Consider the following 17591-nt stretch of genomic DNA (forward strand, 5'->3'; position numbering starts at 1 on the left):
TTATTTAATTTAAATAAACTTTAATTTATTAAAATTATAATTTTTCTTTTTAAAACATTTTTATGAATTTTTCAATTGAAATTTATTTGAAATTTGATGAAATTTATTTATTATAAAGAAAAATGTGTTTAAAAAAATCAATTTATTGTTTACAATAAATAAAAATTTACAATTTCCAGTACTTTTGAAGTAAATTTAATTAATATTTTTGTAAAGAAATTTGTCTTCGGAGATAGTAAGAATTATTTTGTAGGTAAATAACAATTTTTTATTGTAAATTTTACTATTCCCACAGTTAATTTTTGTACAAAAGTATTTCTGTATTTTTAAATTTTCTTTGAATATTCTTCGTTTGATTTGTTATTAAAAATTATTACTTCCGGAGTCAATTTTATTACTTCTGAAGTAAAGTTTACTAATTTTTATTGAAATTTTTAAATTTTTAAATAATGAAATTTATTTATTATAAAGAAAAATGTGTTTTAAAAAACGCAATTTATTATTGATAATGAATAAAATAATAAAATAAGTTTGTAATGCGCTGAAAAATTTTTTTATTAATAAAACTTTTTTCAATAGTTAATTTTTCATTTTAAAAAAATCAAAAAATAATTTAAATTCAATTTGATAAGTTATTGCTTTAAAAACATTTGAAAATATAGAATTTTAATTTAAAAATAAATATAGGTTTATTGTATTTTAAATAACATGCTTCTCTGTCAAAAATTTTCGACTTTTGTCTGAGCATTAGAAACTCGTTGAAGCCAAAATACACTTTCATCTACGGTTTCAGTGAGAGGTGTATTTAACGTTCGTACTCCAGTTGGAACAGTTAATTGTGCAATTTTCTCTTTGCAATTTATTGCCTAATTGAGAAAATATAATTCATTAGATTCTATTTTTTGTATTTTTAATAAGACATTTATATCATTATCAGAATGAAATAAATTAGAAAGTAAACCAATTAGTGAAAAGATTTTTCCAAATATAAAGAGTTTGCCAAATACCTGTTCAATTGTAGAAAAATTGAAATTCATCCCATCAATTATTTTATTCATATTGGATATTTCAGGCCGAGCAGTGTGCGAATCCTTCGAAACAGTTTCGAGGTCTTTGAACGATTTGGCAAATTCTTCCAAATTTATTTTCATTACATCATTTTTTATGTCTGGAACGAAGTTTAGTTTTTCCTGAAAATTATTTAAAGTATTTATTTATTTAAAAATTAAATAAATTCATAATTTATTTATAAAGTTCGTTATTAAGAAGGAAAAATACCTCGTGTAATATTTCTGCCGTATTTTGAAAAGATTTATTTTTCGAAGCAGAATTTTGTTTTTGAATTTCTTCAACGTTTCTTCTAGTCTCCTCGATATATTTACTCGTCTCAGATTGACTTAATTTTGTAATAAGACTAAAATCCTCGGGTAAAATATTCACATTCTTCTCAAAATAGTTCTGAAAAAATTATCAAATTTTAAATTTGGAAAATAAAGGGAAAGAAAATATAAATTTATAATTTGTAATAATTACCTGCAACGTATCGTTGACAGATACATCGTTCGTTTCATCCTCTTGTCTTTCGCCTTTATTGATATTTTTTATAAACAACAGTAATAATTTAAGTGTACTCTGTTGATTTCTCAATGAACATTTACCCTGTAAAATAATGAAAAATTTAAATAAAATAAAAATAAATAAAAATTAATTAAAAAAAAATAAAAGAAACTAAATAACAAAATAAACTAAAAATGAATCCCTAAAGTTTTGTTTATACGAACGAATACGAAAAAAACGAAATAACGCTAAATGAAAATAAACTAAATAAATAAAATACTCTAAAAAATATTAAAACATGAAAATAGAATTGAAAATACAACAAAATTTTCAACTTACTAATAATTGTTCTTTGTCTCGGCAAATACCAATTTGTGAATAATATTTGAATAACTCTTCTGAAAATTAATATCAATTTTAAAAAAAAATGTACACTAATCGTTAATTTAAAAAATTTTAAATATACTACCTTCTAGTGCTTCTCCTTTTAATTTATTTAAAAGTGGAAAAGAATATTTGGGATTTTGTTGAAGGAGCCACGACAATAAACAAATTCGATTGTCACCACCGAGAATTTGTGTTTCAATGTCCTTTGAATTTATTAAGGTTATCCTTGGATATTGCAAGAGTACTAGAGCATTGTAAATATCCATCATAACTTTTTCATTACTCACTGAAATATATAAATTAGAAAAATTACAAACAATTCTATAAACAATTGTTTTTATCAATCAACGAAAAACGAATTTTTTAACCTCTTGGTCATTTTGAAACTACTTACTTGTTATATTTTCTATTATATAGATAAGTAGCGTTTTTTATTTTTAAATTGTTTCTTGAAATCACTTGAAATATTAATTGTTTTATAAAAGTTTTTAAAAGGCAAACAATAAATAAACAAGGCTAAAAAATTGAACTCTGCAAACGTAAACAATCGAAGTTACTAGATACTAGGGATATCGAAATTTAAAAAACATTTCCCTAGGTAGAAAGAACGCTTCCTGATTGGTTCAGTTACTTGTCCGAAATTTACTGACCAATCGAAAGCGACGAAATCGAATTGAAATCGATATTTATTGTTTTCGATTTAAATAGTATTAAAATTTATGAAAAAAAAACAAATTCAACAATTGTAATTTGTAAATTTTACAAAAAAGTAATATTTGAAGATTTTTGTTATTAGAATAAAAACACCTTTATAGGTGAGTTAAATGAAATATTATTGATTGTCATTTGCTTTTAATATTCTCACTGGTATAAGGATGATACAGATTTATTAATCAAAAAAAGATATTTTCATTATAAATTTTAATATAAACAATTAAAATGGGAGTGAAAGAAGCAATGAATTATATAATGTTTAATAATCCGATTTCATCGGGAACAATTTATGTTGCAAAAAATGCGGCTAGTTCTGTAAGTAAAGTGTGCATTATAACCTAACTTTCCTACAAATTTTTTTAATAACATTCAGATTTCTCTGTATTTTTTTTATTTCTTTTATTCTAATTTGTTTATAATTCTATATATTTAATTTAATTTAATATTTATTGAATAAATTCTACATTATCATTATTATAAAAAATTAATTACATGTATAATTATCATGAATAAAAAATCATAATACAAAAGTCAAAAATACTTCCTCAATGAATGAGTAAGCAATATAATTATTTAAAGATAATATATTCAATATTAATGCTCCTGAAATTAAAATACATTTGCAAGTTTAATGATAAATAAAATTTAGAAATTAAAATCTTTTACAGCTCGGCTTGAAAGGAAAACCTGGAAAATTGATAGCAATGACTCCACCCGATTTATATCAATTGGCATCATCGAAAGGACCATTTATCAGATTAGCCGGTATCAGCGGTGCAATTGCTGTTATTTTGGCTGCTTATGGCTCCCACAGTACATAATTTTTTATTGAAAATCTTTTAAATAGTTTTAACTTTCAAATTGGTTTAGACTTTTAATTAACATTTTATGATTTTCAGGGAGGTTTTCACCTGATGAAAAAGGTATTGAAGAAAGAAGAGTATTTGAAACGGCTTCGAAATTTCATTTCCTTCATACATTGACGCTAATATCATTGCCACTCTGCAGATTTCCATTTTTAGTAAGTGGTAGTAATTAAAATTAATTACTTTTTACGTTCAAGTAAAATGAAATTCAGTTTAATTAATTTACTTATTTAATAATAATTAATAATTAATTTAATTAATTTAAAAAAATTTTAACAGGGATCTCAGTTAGTTTCTTTTTTCTCTTTTCCTCTTAAATTAATAAAATAATAAGATTAATAAAATGTCATGTAAGTAAAAAAAAAAAATTTTGTTACGTTGAACAAAAAGTTTCCTTCTTGCAACAAGTTTGGCTTTTTGCAACTTAAATTCTGTTTATATGTATATTATTTTATCAGAATTTTTAAACTTGGAAAATTTTTTTTTATATAAGGTAACAATTATGTAAAAACTAATATTTCCAAAATTTCATTTCATTTCAACTTTCATTTTGTCGAAATTTTTAAAAGTTTTTTTGAATGTAGTAACATTTTTTATTGAAAGTTGTTAATTCTAGGGTAAATGTTACGACTTCTGAAGTTAAGTTTATTAATTTTTATAAAGAAATTTATTTTTGGAAATAGTAAAAGTAATTCTGGAAATAGTAATTTATAATATAATAGTAAATTTAACTAACTTTCGAGTAAATTTTACCTCGTCCGAAGTAATTTTTACTGAAATTTGCTTCGGATATTATAAAATTTACTCTGATAATAAGAAATCGTTAGATTTCTGACGATTTATTTATTTATTTTTTAGCAAATTTTACTATTTCTGCAGTTAATTTCATTGCTTTTAAAGTAAATTCGACTAATTTTTATCAATAAATTTGCTTTCGTAAATAGTAAAAATGATTTTGCAAATAAGAATTTTTAATAATAAGTTTTACTATTTTTGAAGAAAGTTCTACCTTTTCAGAAAAGTAAATTTTACCTTTTTTGCTGAATTTTATTATAAATAAATTTGGATACAATAAAATTTATGGAGTTTAAAAAAAGTAGCATTATAATACAAATTTTAATTCATAATTTCATGAAGTTGCAATTAATCCTATAATACAATAATTTTTTCCTTTTCAAAAATTCTCTTTTTTCTAATCTAAAACCTCCATTTAAAAATTAAAATCCCCTTTTTTACCTAATGTTATATGAAGAAAAAATAACTGTGATCCCTGTTATTTAAAATAAAAAAAAGAGTTAATAAATAAAATAATAGAATAAACTAGTAAAATTTAAGTCAATAAAAAAAAATTACAAAATGTCTAAATGAAATTTTTCTTACAGTCTGGGACTTTACTTCTGTCGGGCATTACATTATTTTGTGGTCCATGTTATTATTCATCATTTACCGGCGACAAATCATACTCCAGATTAACACCTGTAGGTGGAATGTGCTTCATTCTAGGATGGTTGTCAATGTGCCTTTAGAAAAAAAGGACATTCTTCAAATTTATTCTTAACTATCATGAATAATTTAAATTTCTTCCACCTGAAAAGAAATTTGTTTAAATGTTACGTTATTTTCTTAAGAAATTTAAGAAAACTTTTCATGTATATGACTTTTTATACTTCAACAAAAATGTAGTTTTTTAATAATTCTACTTAAAATAAAACTTAATTAATAAAATAAAACTTATTTACTAACAAAAAACTTATTTGATAAAATAAAACTTATTTAATAAAATAAAACTAATTTAATAAAATTGAACTGCAATTTAATGAACTTAAAAAATAATTTAATAAAAATCATAATTTATACCTCATTTTTAAATTATAAATAAATATTTCAATTTTTCGATTGGGTCCAGATGAAATCCAAAAAATTTTGTTACGACTGCGTTTATTGAAGGACTTCAAAGAAACAGTGTTTTTTTCGAATTGAAATAAACTTCATTAATTTATGCTAATAAGATCGATATAAATATAACTCTTGTTTATAATACGAATATGACGCGGTTCCAGATCGAATCTCAAGCTCTCAAAAACTTCCAACTTGACTCTTGCACCAATTTCCGCTTTTAATAATTTTTTTTAATTATCCCTTACAATAACTTGGATTCAACACGAATTTTTCGAATATGAATTAAAAAAAAAACAAAAAAAGAAAACAATCATATATTCACTTTTTTTTAAAAAGACTACAAGGATAACATATCATGTTTTTCATTATATTAACATTGCCAAATTTAATAAACACCCTTGCTCATCATTAGACTAAATACTCAACAAAACTCACCGAAAAGATTAAAACCACCACAATCTTTTTTCCTATTTTAAAATAATGAAGCAAAAAATGAATTCTAGAATTATTATTTTTTAAGAAAAAATAAAGTATGAGACTTTTTTTTCCTCTTTTAAAAAAATATACATTGAACGAAATGCAAAAAAAAAAATGTTTCAAAAATAAAAATAATTTATGGTCTTAAATCTAAAATAAAGAGACAATCATTTTTCGATTGTAATTTAGTCTAATGATGCATTGGCCGTACCCTTAAACTTAGAGATAATTGGACTATCTTACCTACGAATAGAAATATCAAATAATAAATTGAACGTGGTACATCGATTAAAAATAAAAAAAAAAAAGAAAAAAAAAGAAAACGAGAACAGTGTCGTACACACGACTTTTTAAAGTGCGTCGATGACGCGAAGCAACGAAACACAAAGAGATCGATTACAAAAAACGAAAAAAAATTAGGGAAAGAAAAAAAAAATGAATACGAGACGCGTATCTATTACCGTTTATCGTTAATATGTATATATGTATATATATATATATATAGAAGTTTGGTCATGTCGACCGTACATGTCCTATTTTCTTGAAATGTGACCACCTTTGATTAATGAGTCAAGAAATCAAGCGACACGTGGCGACGCGACAAAAGCATCGCTGATATAAAATTTACTCTTAATATTTACGGTAAACGCCCTCGGGTTTTTTTTCCTTTTCTGTTTTTTTTTGTTTTCCTCTTTTTTTAACTCGATCTCTAAAGCAGTACTGATTTTTGTTTCTTTTTATTCATACTATATCGTAATATAAAGTATTTATATATAGACTTGCGTATATCAAACTGCTTCGACGTAATTCTAGGTATTTACAATTGTCTTCAAAATTCTGTCTCTCAATTGCGATTAATTTCTAAAAAAAAAAACACCGAAGACAAATACCAGACCACAACGACAAGCACAATTCAGAGTTTTGAGATTATCACGAACAAAAGAAAAAACCCTTATTTATTTTCGAAAAGCTTGGCCCAAATCGAAATGGGGTTGTAGTAGTAGTTAGACGTGAGAAATCGACATCAAAAAAACTATTTTTTTATTTTATTCGACTGAAATGTTGAAGAAGAGCAAAACGAAAAATAAATTGAATCGCAAAAAAATCGGAAAATTTATGAAAAAAATGATGATAATAATAAATCTTCTAATCATTGTCAGATCGAATTCAATATGTTTGTGAGTGTGTGTTATTGGTTATTTTCGGAACCGGAAAAATGGGGGGAGGGCGCGCGAAAAAGTGATGAATTCTTCGGCGTGTCACAAATTTTCTTGTTGTTGTTGTTATTGTTGATGATGAAAATTTCTATGAAAGATGGAACGAATGCTGTCCTTCGTGTGATGCTATCCTTAATTTGTCGCGCATTATCCGAAGAGACGTGTAATCTGGCAGTTTTAAATAATTCACGCAAGTCATTACTGATGGCAGGAAATCATCTGCTCTCATTGAAGGATCGAGTGTCTTTCTCACTATCGTTAACGGTGGAGTTAAACTTTTGAAACCTGAAAAAAAATAATCTTGTTAATTCATTGCTAATTCATTGTTAATCCAATTGCAGAAATTATTTTCTCATTAAATATTAGGTAAAAAAAAGGAATTTTAATTTTTAATAAGATATAGAACAAAAAATTAATAATGAAATTTTTCTTCTTTTAATTATAAATAAAAATAAATATTAAATTTGCAACTTACCACCAACGGGCAATCTCGGTGATCCAGTGACAAATTGAATAAATTGTCTTTGTTCTTCACTGTTATATTCAGACATGACCTCAAACAAAAATTGTATGGCTCTTGAATCGGGTGTATATCCATGATCGGTCCGACAACAATCGTGTAAAGTTCTCACATCCCATCGTCCTCCATTTTGCACATGACCGCAGAAGACGGCCTCGAATTCTTCTGAGAAGAAAAGTTTTAAATGTCCAATAGGAAAGACAGATTCAAAACCTTCACGGAATGCTTCCATTTGTTTAAAGACTCCTTCGTATAAGAACCAGTGCACTACCAACTGGAAAAAGAAATAGTTTCGTTATTATTTTATGCTAAATTAATTTTCCTTTAGAATTAAAACAATCAGTGATTAAAATACCTAAAAAATTTTTTAATATAATATTTTTTAGAATTATGATGATTAGAATTTAAATTAAATTTACTTTCTTCTATTTAACTTATTTTCGTAGGATTCGAATTTAAGTTTCAATAATTAATTCATTTATTTATGAATAGAATGAACAGAATTCTAAGTAAAATAAATATGAAAGTGCTTTTAATAAAATAATTAATAATATTCCCTCAATTACCTTGATATACTGCTCCAAATTGTGAATAGTGACTGCAATTTCACTTCCTCCTTTTCTGAGTTCAATATTTTCATAACCGGGCAATTCGCAAACAAGACCAAGATCACAGATACGACACCCGTCTAAACTTAGGGCTTCAATCAATTGTGCTTTCTCGCTGGATCGTAAACTTGGATCCCGTTCAATTGCTTCTCTTCGTCTCACAACCTCTTGAAGCTTGCTTAGAGAACGATAAACATCTGCATCTAAATGAACTAAATCCGGTAGACCCAATGATTGTTCCTCAGACAAGAGCCAGCGATAGAAACTCTTGCTAAACGGTAAATCCAACTAGAGAACAAATTTTCATTATTAATTAAATTCACATTTTATTCATTCAATAAATTATTTATTGTAAATTCTAAATAGAATACTTTCTAAACTTACGCGACAGGAGAATGTATAATTATAATAAATAAATAAAATTATAATATAATAGGGCTCGAACAAGGGAAAGTATTTAAAAATAAAGACTTTACGGACAAAAAATGAAAAATTAGGGACCATTCACGGACGAGTTACTGACAAAAATATAAATAGTCCGAGTCAAATAAGACAATATTTTACTTAAAACTATAAATTAAATATTTTCATAATTATAAAACATGAAGATATCGATAACTCCGAGTCTTCGACTCGGAGTGATCGATTTCTTCATGTTTTATAATAATTAAAGATGATCGAGTGATAAAATCATTATTTTATATTATAAGAATATTGTACTTCTTCAAAATTATTTTCATTATTTCAATTCAATTATTATTTTCAAAAATTTTTAACTAAAATTCTTCTTTAAATCAATTAATTTTCGAAAAAGTTCCCTGACAATTTTCAAATTCATTTGTTTACAGTATTCAATTTTTCGAATTTCAATTATTCGTAAATTCTTCAATTAAATAAATATTAGTAAATAAAAACTGTAAATAATATAAAAAATGATTCAAATACACTTGGGGCCGTTCAAAAAATACGTAACGCTTTTTGGGGGAGGGGGGGGGTCAAGCTGTTTGTTACGGTCAGCAGAAAAAATGGCGCTAATGTATACAATATTGTGTTACATGGGGGGAGGGGGGGGGGGGTCCAAATTTCCGAAAAATAGCGTTACGTATTTTTTGAACGGTCCCCTTTGATAAAATAATTCATTTCAAAATTCAATTCAGGGTGTCTACTATTTTCGTTTAACAAAATTCCCGGTTATTTCCCGGTTTTTCCCGGCTATATCCTAATTTTTTCCCGGTTTTTTTTTCTTATCAAATGTAAATTTAAATTTGATTTTAAACATAAATAAATCATTAAATTTTCTGAAAATAATGTTTTTTTCAATAATTTTAATTAAAAACTTGGAAAATACTTGAATTAAACAAAGAATTTTTTCAAGTTTTTAAAAATAATCTTGTCTCTTTATAATTATAATTGAAAATTGGATTTTTCAATTTTATTAAAATTACATTGATAATAATTGAACTTCTGCAAAGAATTTTACTATTTATAAAAATAATTGAATCCTTCCAAAAAATGCTATTATTTATGAAAATAATTTAATTTTTGTGAAGAATTTTATTAAAATTTTTGAAAATAATAAGCAGCAATAATTAATTATTTACTTAATATGTAATAAACATTTAATTTGCTCAAGAAATAAATAAATATCATTTATTTGAACATTCAGAAATTTAAAATGATAAAAATTTAAGAGAAGTTCAATAATTATAATTATTAAATAATAATAGAATAGTATAATTTTTAGAAGCAAAAAATTGATTTAAAACTGTAAGAGGGACTTACAATTTTAAAAATAAAATTATAATTATGGTCACTAACTTCCCTTGATTATTTTCGAAAAATTTAAATAAAATTCTTTCAAAAAATTCAATTATTTTTCAAAAAAAGTAAAAAAATTTCAATGATTTGTTTAGAAAAATTCAATTATCTTGAAACAATAGAATTGAAAAATTACAACAATTTTATTTTTTAGATTTAAAAAAAATTTTGCGAAAGTTCAATTTCATTAAACAATTTTAAGTATGTATATTTTTTTAAATTAACTAATAAAAATTTTAATTATTAATCTTCGCAGTAAGAAACATGAATACATTAGAATTTTACTCTTTATAATATTCAATTATTAATAAATTATTAAATTAAAATACTTTGAAAATTCTATTTGTTAAAAAGTTTCTAATGAATTTCTTTAACAAATTTAATTACATATTTTCAGTCGAATTTCACAATATTTCTATTAACTCCATAATTTTTTTAAAATTTATTTACATAATATATTTGAATTGGTAACTGATTTTTTATCATCAAATTAATTATTTTTAAGTAACTTAAATTTAGAGAACAGTATAAATATATCTATAAAAATTGAAATAAAAATTGATTTTTTAAAAACAAATTAAAATAATAAAACTTTTTTAATTTTTGTGAAAAAATTCCCGGTTCGGTATAAAATTCCCGGCTAATTCCCGGTTTTTCCCGGTCAAATAAAATTCCCGGTTATTTCCCGGTTTTCCCGGAATTCCCGGTTAGTAGACACCCTGTCAATTATTTCTAAAACTTCAAGCTATATTTCTTTTAATATTCAGTTATTATCTAAAATTTTTACTGAAATTCATTTTTAAATCAATTTTTATTAGAAAATTCTAATAGAATTTAATTATTTAAATACAAAAAAAAATAATTTATTGAATAATTAAATGTTTCTTAAAATTCCATTCTCATAAAGAATTTCATCAACGAATTTTTAAATAATTGAAATCTTTTGACAAATTTTAATAAAATTTTTAAGAATAATTACAATTTCCGAAAAATTCGATTAAAATTGTATTAAAAATAATTGAAATTCTGCGATGACTTTTATTTTTTATGAAAATAATTGAATTTTATGAAGAATTCAATTATTTTCAATAATTGTAATAAAATTCTTTAATCAATATATAAATAATAAAAATCTTCGTAAAAAATTCAATTATTTTTATATAAATAATAAAATTCTTATCAGGATTTCACTTATTTTCAATACAATTTTAATTGATATCTTCGAAAATTTAAATTATTTTTAAAAATCTTGTAAAAATTCTCCGAAAAAAATTCAATTATTTTAAAAAACAATTTTAAATTAAATTTCGGAAGAAATTAAATTATTTTAAAAAATTTTTTTAAATTCTTCGAAAGAATTCAATAATATCAATAAATTGTAAATTTTTCACTGAAATTCAGTTATTTTAAATACAATTTAAATTTTTATAAAATTGCAAAATTCAATTATTTTTATAAATAATAAATTTTTTCGCAGAGAATTAATTATTTTAAAAAGTTTTAATAAAATTCTATTAAAAAATTTAATTATTTTCAGAAATAATTAAATTGTCGATATACTGAAAATCATTGAATTCTTGTAAAGCATTTATGAAAAAAATTTTAAAATAATTGAATTCATTTTAAGAATTTCATCAGCATTTTTTTCAATGCTTAAAAATTCTTTCGAGAAAATGTAATCAAAATGGTATTGAAAATAATTTAATTTCTCAAAATAATTTTATAATTTGCAAAAATAATTGAATTATTGCCAAAAATTTGACAATTTAAAAAAAATAATTGAATTGTTTCGAAGCATTTTATATCAGAATTGTTGAAAATAATTGAATTTTTATTAAAACTCTTGAAAATAATTGAATTTAAATAATGTTTTTAAAAATAATTCTATTCTTTAGAGAAATTTTATAAAAATTATATTGTAATTAATTGAATTCCTTCGAAACTTTTTATTATTTATCAAAATATTTTAATTCTTGCGAAGAATTTTCTTATTTATAAAAATAAATGAATTCTTGCGAAGAATTTTTTAATTTATAAAAATAATTGAATTGTTTCGAAGAATTTTATCTGAATTTTTGAAAATATTTGGATTTTTTGAAGGAATTTTATAAAAAATTTGGAAAATAATGATTTTTTAAAAAGAATTTTATCAAAATTGTTGAAAATAATTGAATTTATATAGTTTATACCGACAAATTTTTAAATAATTGAATTCTTTTGACGAATTTGAATAAAATTATTAAGAATAATTACATTTTTCGAGGAATTCGATTAAAATTGTATTAAAAATAATTGAAATTCTGCAATGAGTTTTATTATTTATGAAAATAATTGAGTTCCTAAAAAGAATTTTATTATGTACGAAAATAATTGAATCTCTATAAAAATTTTATTATTTATGAAATTAATTGAATTATTTCAAAGAAATTTATAAAAAATTTGTAAATAATTGAATTACAGTGAAATTTTTATTATTTAATGAAAATAATTAAATGTTTGCGAATAGTTTTATTACATTTTTTTTTAATGAATTGAATTTTTTTGGAAAATTTTATTAAAATAGTAGATATTAAAAATCATTGAATTGAGTAAAATTTTTGAAAATAATCGAAATTTTGCTGAGAATTTTATTAACATTTTTGAAAATAATTAAATTTCGGAGAAGAATTTAATTATTTTTAAAGATAATTGAAATTTTGACAAAAATTTAAAAAAATTTTTGAACATAATTGAATTTCTGCAATCACTTATAATTTCTTTAAAATTCTCCAAATTATATCGTACAATTTACCAACTTTTTGTCTTTTCTGAATCAAATTACGGACTTTACGGACCTTTTTTCAAAAAAACTGACTTTTACGGACTTGAACCAAATTTACGGACCTAGTTCGAGTCCTGATATAATTATCATCTCTAAAGAAATTAAAAGAAAAACTCACCATTCTCGAATCGTAAATAGCTTTCGCAGTGAATTTTCCAAGAAATTTGAATTTGCTTTTTAATTTTGCAAGTTGTGAAACCCTCGTGTTCCATGGTATCGGTGAGGGGAAAAGACCTTGAGGATTATTAATATAACCATCGTGACTTGAAGTTCCATGCCATAATTCAAGTTCGCCGCGTTGTAGTTCCTTAGAAACGAGTGCGTAAAACTCTAATGTAGGCCCTAAGCCAGATCCAACCTACAATTAAAAATAAATTACCAAATTACTTATAGTTCTCGATTAATCAATTTTATTGTTAATTAATGAATAACGAAATTAATAAACGATTGATGTTTATCAACTATATTATTCTAATTAGAAAATAATTCATTCTTATCAATTAAATCATTCATTAAATAGTTAATTTTTTCTAATTATTACTATAATCAAATTATAAAAATTTATTCTAATTCTTCTAATTATTATAATTTTTTGTTTCTTAATTAAATTAAATTAAATTTTTTTTTCAAATAATCACTGTACCTCATTTTCGTATTCAACTTCAAGAAGTGCTTTGCTTGATCCAACCTCTTGAACGATTCGTTCAGCTTCTTTTAAGATATCAGTTCTCGATATTCGTTTTTTGTTTCTTTGTAAGCGTGGAGTAACGCGTTCTTGACTATCAGGTCCTGTAATTTCAGGGGCGGAGTCTAGAAGACGTTGAAGCGCTCGATCGCGATCAAAGGACGTTACGTACAGTAAAAGTTGCCTCGTATCAAACGGAAACAGGAATGGACTGAAAAATCAAAGTCATTTAATTAAAGACATTTTCTTTCGATTAGTTCAAACAACAATTGACAAAATTTTCACTGCTAATTAATAACAGGGTTGCCAAAAAAATTTTAATTTATTTTTCCGATTTCCAGACAAAATTTTTGACTTTTTCCTTTGACCGTAAAGAATATCTTGATTCACTCTCAAAATTATTAGATACACAAAAAACTATTCTATTATATTTATTTACGAAGTTTCTTAATTGCAAAATTATTCGAAAACAATAATTTCTTTTTTAAATAAATATTTAATCATTATACTATTTTTCCATACAAAATAAGATTCACAAAATTTCTAATTCAAACCTTTTTGATATCCAACAACTTAGAAGAATAATATAATAAAACATGAAGAAAATGATCGAAGACTCGGAGTAAACAATTTTTTCATGTTTTATTATAATTAAAGATAACTGAGTGAGAAAATGATTATTTTACATTATAAGAATATTGTTACACCAACTTTTTCAAAATTCAATTATAAGGTACTAAAAATTCATGCTAAAGCTTCTAATATTCAATTATTATCTAAAATTTTAACTGAAATTCATTTTAAAATCAATTTTTATTAGAAAATTCTACAAGAATTTAATTATTTAAATATTCAAAATAATTTAAATTCTGCGATGAGTTTTGGAATTTATGAAAATAATTGAATTTCTAAGAAGAATTTTATTTTTATGAAAATAAATAAATGAATGAATCTCTGTAAAAAATGTTATTATTTATAAAAATATTTCAATTACTGCGAAGAAATTTGAGAATCATTGCGAATTGAGGAAAATTTTTGAAAATAATTGAAATTTAGCAAATAATTTTAGTAAAATTTATGAAAATAATTGAATTTCGGAAAAGAATTTTATTATTTATAAAGATAATTGAAATTTTGTCAAGAATTAAAAAAAAAAATTCAGCATAATTGAGTTTTTGCGAATAATTTTATTATTTTGGAAAATAAATGAATTTCTGTAATCATTTGTAACTTCTTAAAAATTTAATTTTTTAGTGTTTTTTTTTAAATATTGAATTCTTATGACGAATTTTAATAAAATTTTTAAGAATAATTACATTTTTCGATGAATTTGATTAAAAATTATAATAAAAATAATTCAAATTCTGCGATGAGTTTTATTATATTTATGAAAATAATTTAATTATTGCACAGAATTTTATTAAAATTTTCTTTAAATAATTGAATTCTTTTGAAAAACATTAATAAAATAGTAAATATTAAAAATCATTGAATTCAGGAAAATTTTTGAAAATAATTGAAATTTTGCCAAGAATTTTATTAAAATTTTTGAACGTAATTGAATTTTTGTGAAAAATTTTATTATTTTTGAAATTAATTGAATTTCTGCATTCAATTCTAACGTCTCCTTCAATTTAATTTTTTTAAATAATTAATTAAATATATATTAGAAAATTGTAACTAGTTTCCGAAGAATTTGAATTGTACGTATTAAAATTTTTTAATAATCTAAGTTCTTTAAAATTTCTATTTTATTTTATTTAAAATTAAAGTTTTATAAAATTTTAAATTTAAACCTTTTGAAATTCATCTATTTATTATTATATTTATGAAAATAATTTAATTCCTAAAAAGAATTTTATTATTTATAAAAATTAAAATACTTGAATCCCTGTGAATTTTGCCTACAATTTTATTCAAATTTTTGAAAATAATTGAATTTCGGAGAAGAATTTTATTATTTTTTAAAGATAATTGAGAATTTTTAAAAATTTGTTAACATAATTGAATTTATGTGAAGTAGGTAGTTTATCACTTTTGAAAATAATTTAATTTCTACAATAATTTGTAACTTATCCAAATTTCGATTTTTAAAAATGTTTATAATTAGTTAATTGTGACGCTCCACAAGAAAAGGGACCTTATTTACTCTTGTCATAAGGTCCCTTTTCTCGTGGAGCGTCACAATTATATATTAAAAAATTCAACTAATTTTGAAAAGATATTGAATTATTAAAATTTTTCAAAAAAATCAGTTCTTTAAAATTTCTAATTAAATTTATTAAAAATTGAAATTTTCTAAAATTACATATTAAAACCTTTTAAAATTATTTTATTTATGAAAATTGTAAACGCAATCATTTTAAGATTCAACTAATTTTGAAATATTTAAGTAAAATTATTCATTAAATAATTTATAAATAAAAATATTATGATATAGTTCTTCAAGAATTAAGTTATTTAAAAAGATATTATTGTCAGAAATAGAAAAAATTGAAGGTTTTGTATTAAGATTCGTGGTAATTTAATAGTTTTTCTCTGAATTACCTGATCTGTGGCAACCCTGTAATAGTTATCGATTAAATTAACCAAATCGATTACCATTTATTAATCAAAATAACCGAATTGATTCATAGTTGTAAATTAAATCAACCAAATTAACTTACAGTTATTTAAATTAACCAAATTAATGAACAGCTATTAATAAAATAATTCGTATTAATTAAAAGTTTTTAATTAAAGTAACCAAATTATTTAAGTTATTAGTTAAAGTAAACAAATTAACTTGTCAAATTATTAACTAATTAACTAATTATTAACTAATCAAATTGACCAAATTAATGAATAGTTATTAACTAAATTAATCAAATAAATAAACAGTTGTTAATTAATTAAAAACAAAAATCCCAAAAAGTTGTTAATTAAATTAGCATTTTGGTGAAAATTTGACTATTTATGCAATGCAATTATTCAAGAAACCATTGTTTTTTTGTTCTAAATAAAATTTGAATTCAATTATCAAAGTTGACACTCACCAAACGGTAGCGATTTGCTGTAGCCAAGAGGGTAGACTTCCAGTGACAATGACGAGGGGATCTTGAAGTTGACGACTTGCTTTAGCGGCAATTTTATTATTGATAAAGTCTTGCGATGATAAGAGGCTTGTACTCTTTAAATGTGGAAAGAGAACACCCCAATGTCTATTGAGAGCATGAAGGAGTCTCAGTAGGCAAAGTCCATCTAATGATGCGTCTGAGATCGTCACGAGTGGGGGTAAAGTTGGAGAAAGATATGGAGCTAGAGGACAAACTTGCGTCGGTATAGTTCCATCTTGCCAGAGGCTGTCCTCTTTTCTCTTTGAGCTGATTTTTGTACTTTTACCTTTTCCCTTTCGACTGCTCAATTGAGAGCTCGAACCCGGTTTTGGTGATGTTGAATTTTCATCTTTATTAATGCGTCTGAAATAATATTTACTTTTTGTTAAAACCGTTTTCTTTTTTAATTATTTTGTAGTATAATGCTAAAAGAATATTTTTATAATTAAGACTAATTGTCTTGACAATAAAAATAATATGTAAAGACAATTAAGTGTTAAAATGTTAGTTATTTAAATAAAGAGATTTGACTGAAATTTAATTATTTATAATTGATTCTACTAATTAGTAATTAGTATTAAAATTTCAGGCTTCGCATTCGTTAATCGATTAAAATTAAAAAAAGTTAATTACAAAAGAAGAGAATTGCTTTTTTACCTGTAATAAATTGTGTGCGTTTGCATCCAAACAGCGTCTTGACCTAGAGGCGGTTCACTGTCGGCGTCAGCTTCGGAATGATCATTTCCGGCACAACCAAATTGTCTAACAGCTTGATAAACAGTCATATCGAATGGTAAAACTTCATTTCCAATGAGTAATTCGATTTTGTGTTTACCCGAATTTTGATTAGGCTAAAAAGGAAAATTCAAAATTTAATTTTTCAAACCTACTCTACTACTACTACTATTTCTTTTTTTAAATTCTAAA

The 17591-nt window shown here is 23.2% G+C and overlaps 3 protein-coding genes across 8 annotated transcripts in view; 1 reads left to right on the top strand and 2 right to left on the bottom strand.

Moving 5' to 3' along the window:
• Positions 1-607: 607 nt before the first annotated feature.
• LOC122499886 lies at positions 608-2498 on the bottom strand. The gene is made up of 7 exons (XM_043608458.1): positions 2339-2498; positions 2027-2230; positions 1897-1955; positions 1534-1659; positions 1279-1458; positions 1008-1190; positions 608-866 (listed from the first exon to the last, which is right to left on the bottom strand). Coding segments are annotated over exons 1-7 (900 nt in total). The 5' UTR covers positions 2340-2498; the 3' UTR covers positions 608-719.
• Positions 2499-2647: 149 nt separating this feature from the next.
• Positions 2648-5254, top strand: LOC122499887 (transmembrane protein 256-like). The gene is made up of 4 exons (XM_043608459.1): positions 2648-2973; positions 3327-3471; positions 3558-3679; positions 4907-5254. The coding sequence occupies exons 1-4, from the start codon at positions 2884-2886 to the stop codon at positions 5048-5050; spliced, it is 501 nt and encodes a 166-aa protein (XP_043464394.1). The 5' UTR covers positions 2648-2883; the 3' UTR covers positions 5051-5254.
• Positions 5255-5445: 191 nt separating this feature from the next.
• LOC122499888 (E3 ubiquitin-protein ligase TRIP12) overlaps positions 5446-17591 on the bottom strand; it is a 45880-nt gene continuing 33734 nt past the window's right edge. For all 6 annotated transcript variants that reach the window (XM_043608462.1, XM_043608460.1, XM_043608464.1 and 3 more), the window contains 7 exons: positions 17322-17515; positions 16605-17027; positions 13528-13780; positions 13003-13242; positions 8204-8533; positions 7593-7911; positions 5446-7402 (listed from right to left, as the gene is read on the bottom strand). In XM_043608462.1, the coding sequence (XP_043464397.1) occupies positions 7206-7402; positions 7593-7911; positions 8204-8533; positions 13003-13242; positions 13528-13780; positions 16605-17027; positions 17322-17515 (1956 nt within the window). In that variant the 3' untranslated portion in view covers positions 5446-7205. The remainder of the gene's footprint in view (positions 7403-7592; positions 7912-8203; positions 8534-13002; positions 13243-13527; positions 13781-16604; positions 17028-17321; positions 17516-17591) is intronic.

Source organism: Leptopilina heterotoma, unplaced genomic scaffold (genome assembly GCF_015476425.1).
Source record: "Leptopilina heterotoma isolate Lh14 unplaced genomic scaffold, ASM1547642v1 Lhet_177, whole genome shotgun sequence".
NCBI lineage: Eukaryota > Metazoa > Arthropoda > Insecta > Hymenoptera > Figitidae > Leptopilina > Leptopilina heterotoma.

Bases quoted from the DNA above. Each gene is read 5' to 3' on its own strand.
- LOC122499887 (XM_043608459.1), top strand. From the start codon at position 2,884: ATGGGAGTGAAAGAAGCAATGAATTATATAATGTTTAATAATCCGATT. The intron at 2,974-3,326 runs GTAAGTAAAGTG...AATCTTTTACAG, and splicing joins CAAAAAATGCGGCTAGTTCT to CTCGGCTTGAAAGGAAAACC. The intron at 3,472-3,557 runs GTACATAATTTT...TATGATTTTCAG, and splicing joins GGCTGCTTATGGCTCCCACA to GGAGGTTTTCACCTGATGAA.
- LOC122499886 (XM_043608458.1), bottom strand. The intron at 1,956-2,026 runs GTAGTATATTTA...ATTAATTTTCAG, and splicing joins AAAAGGAGAAGCACTAGAAG to AAGAGTTATTCAAATATTAT. The intron at 1,191-1,278 runs GTATTTTTCCTT...AATAATTTTCAG, and splicing joins CGGCAGAAATATTACACGAG to GAAAAACTAAACTTCGTTCC.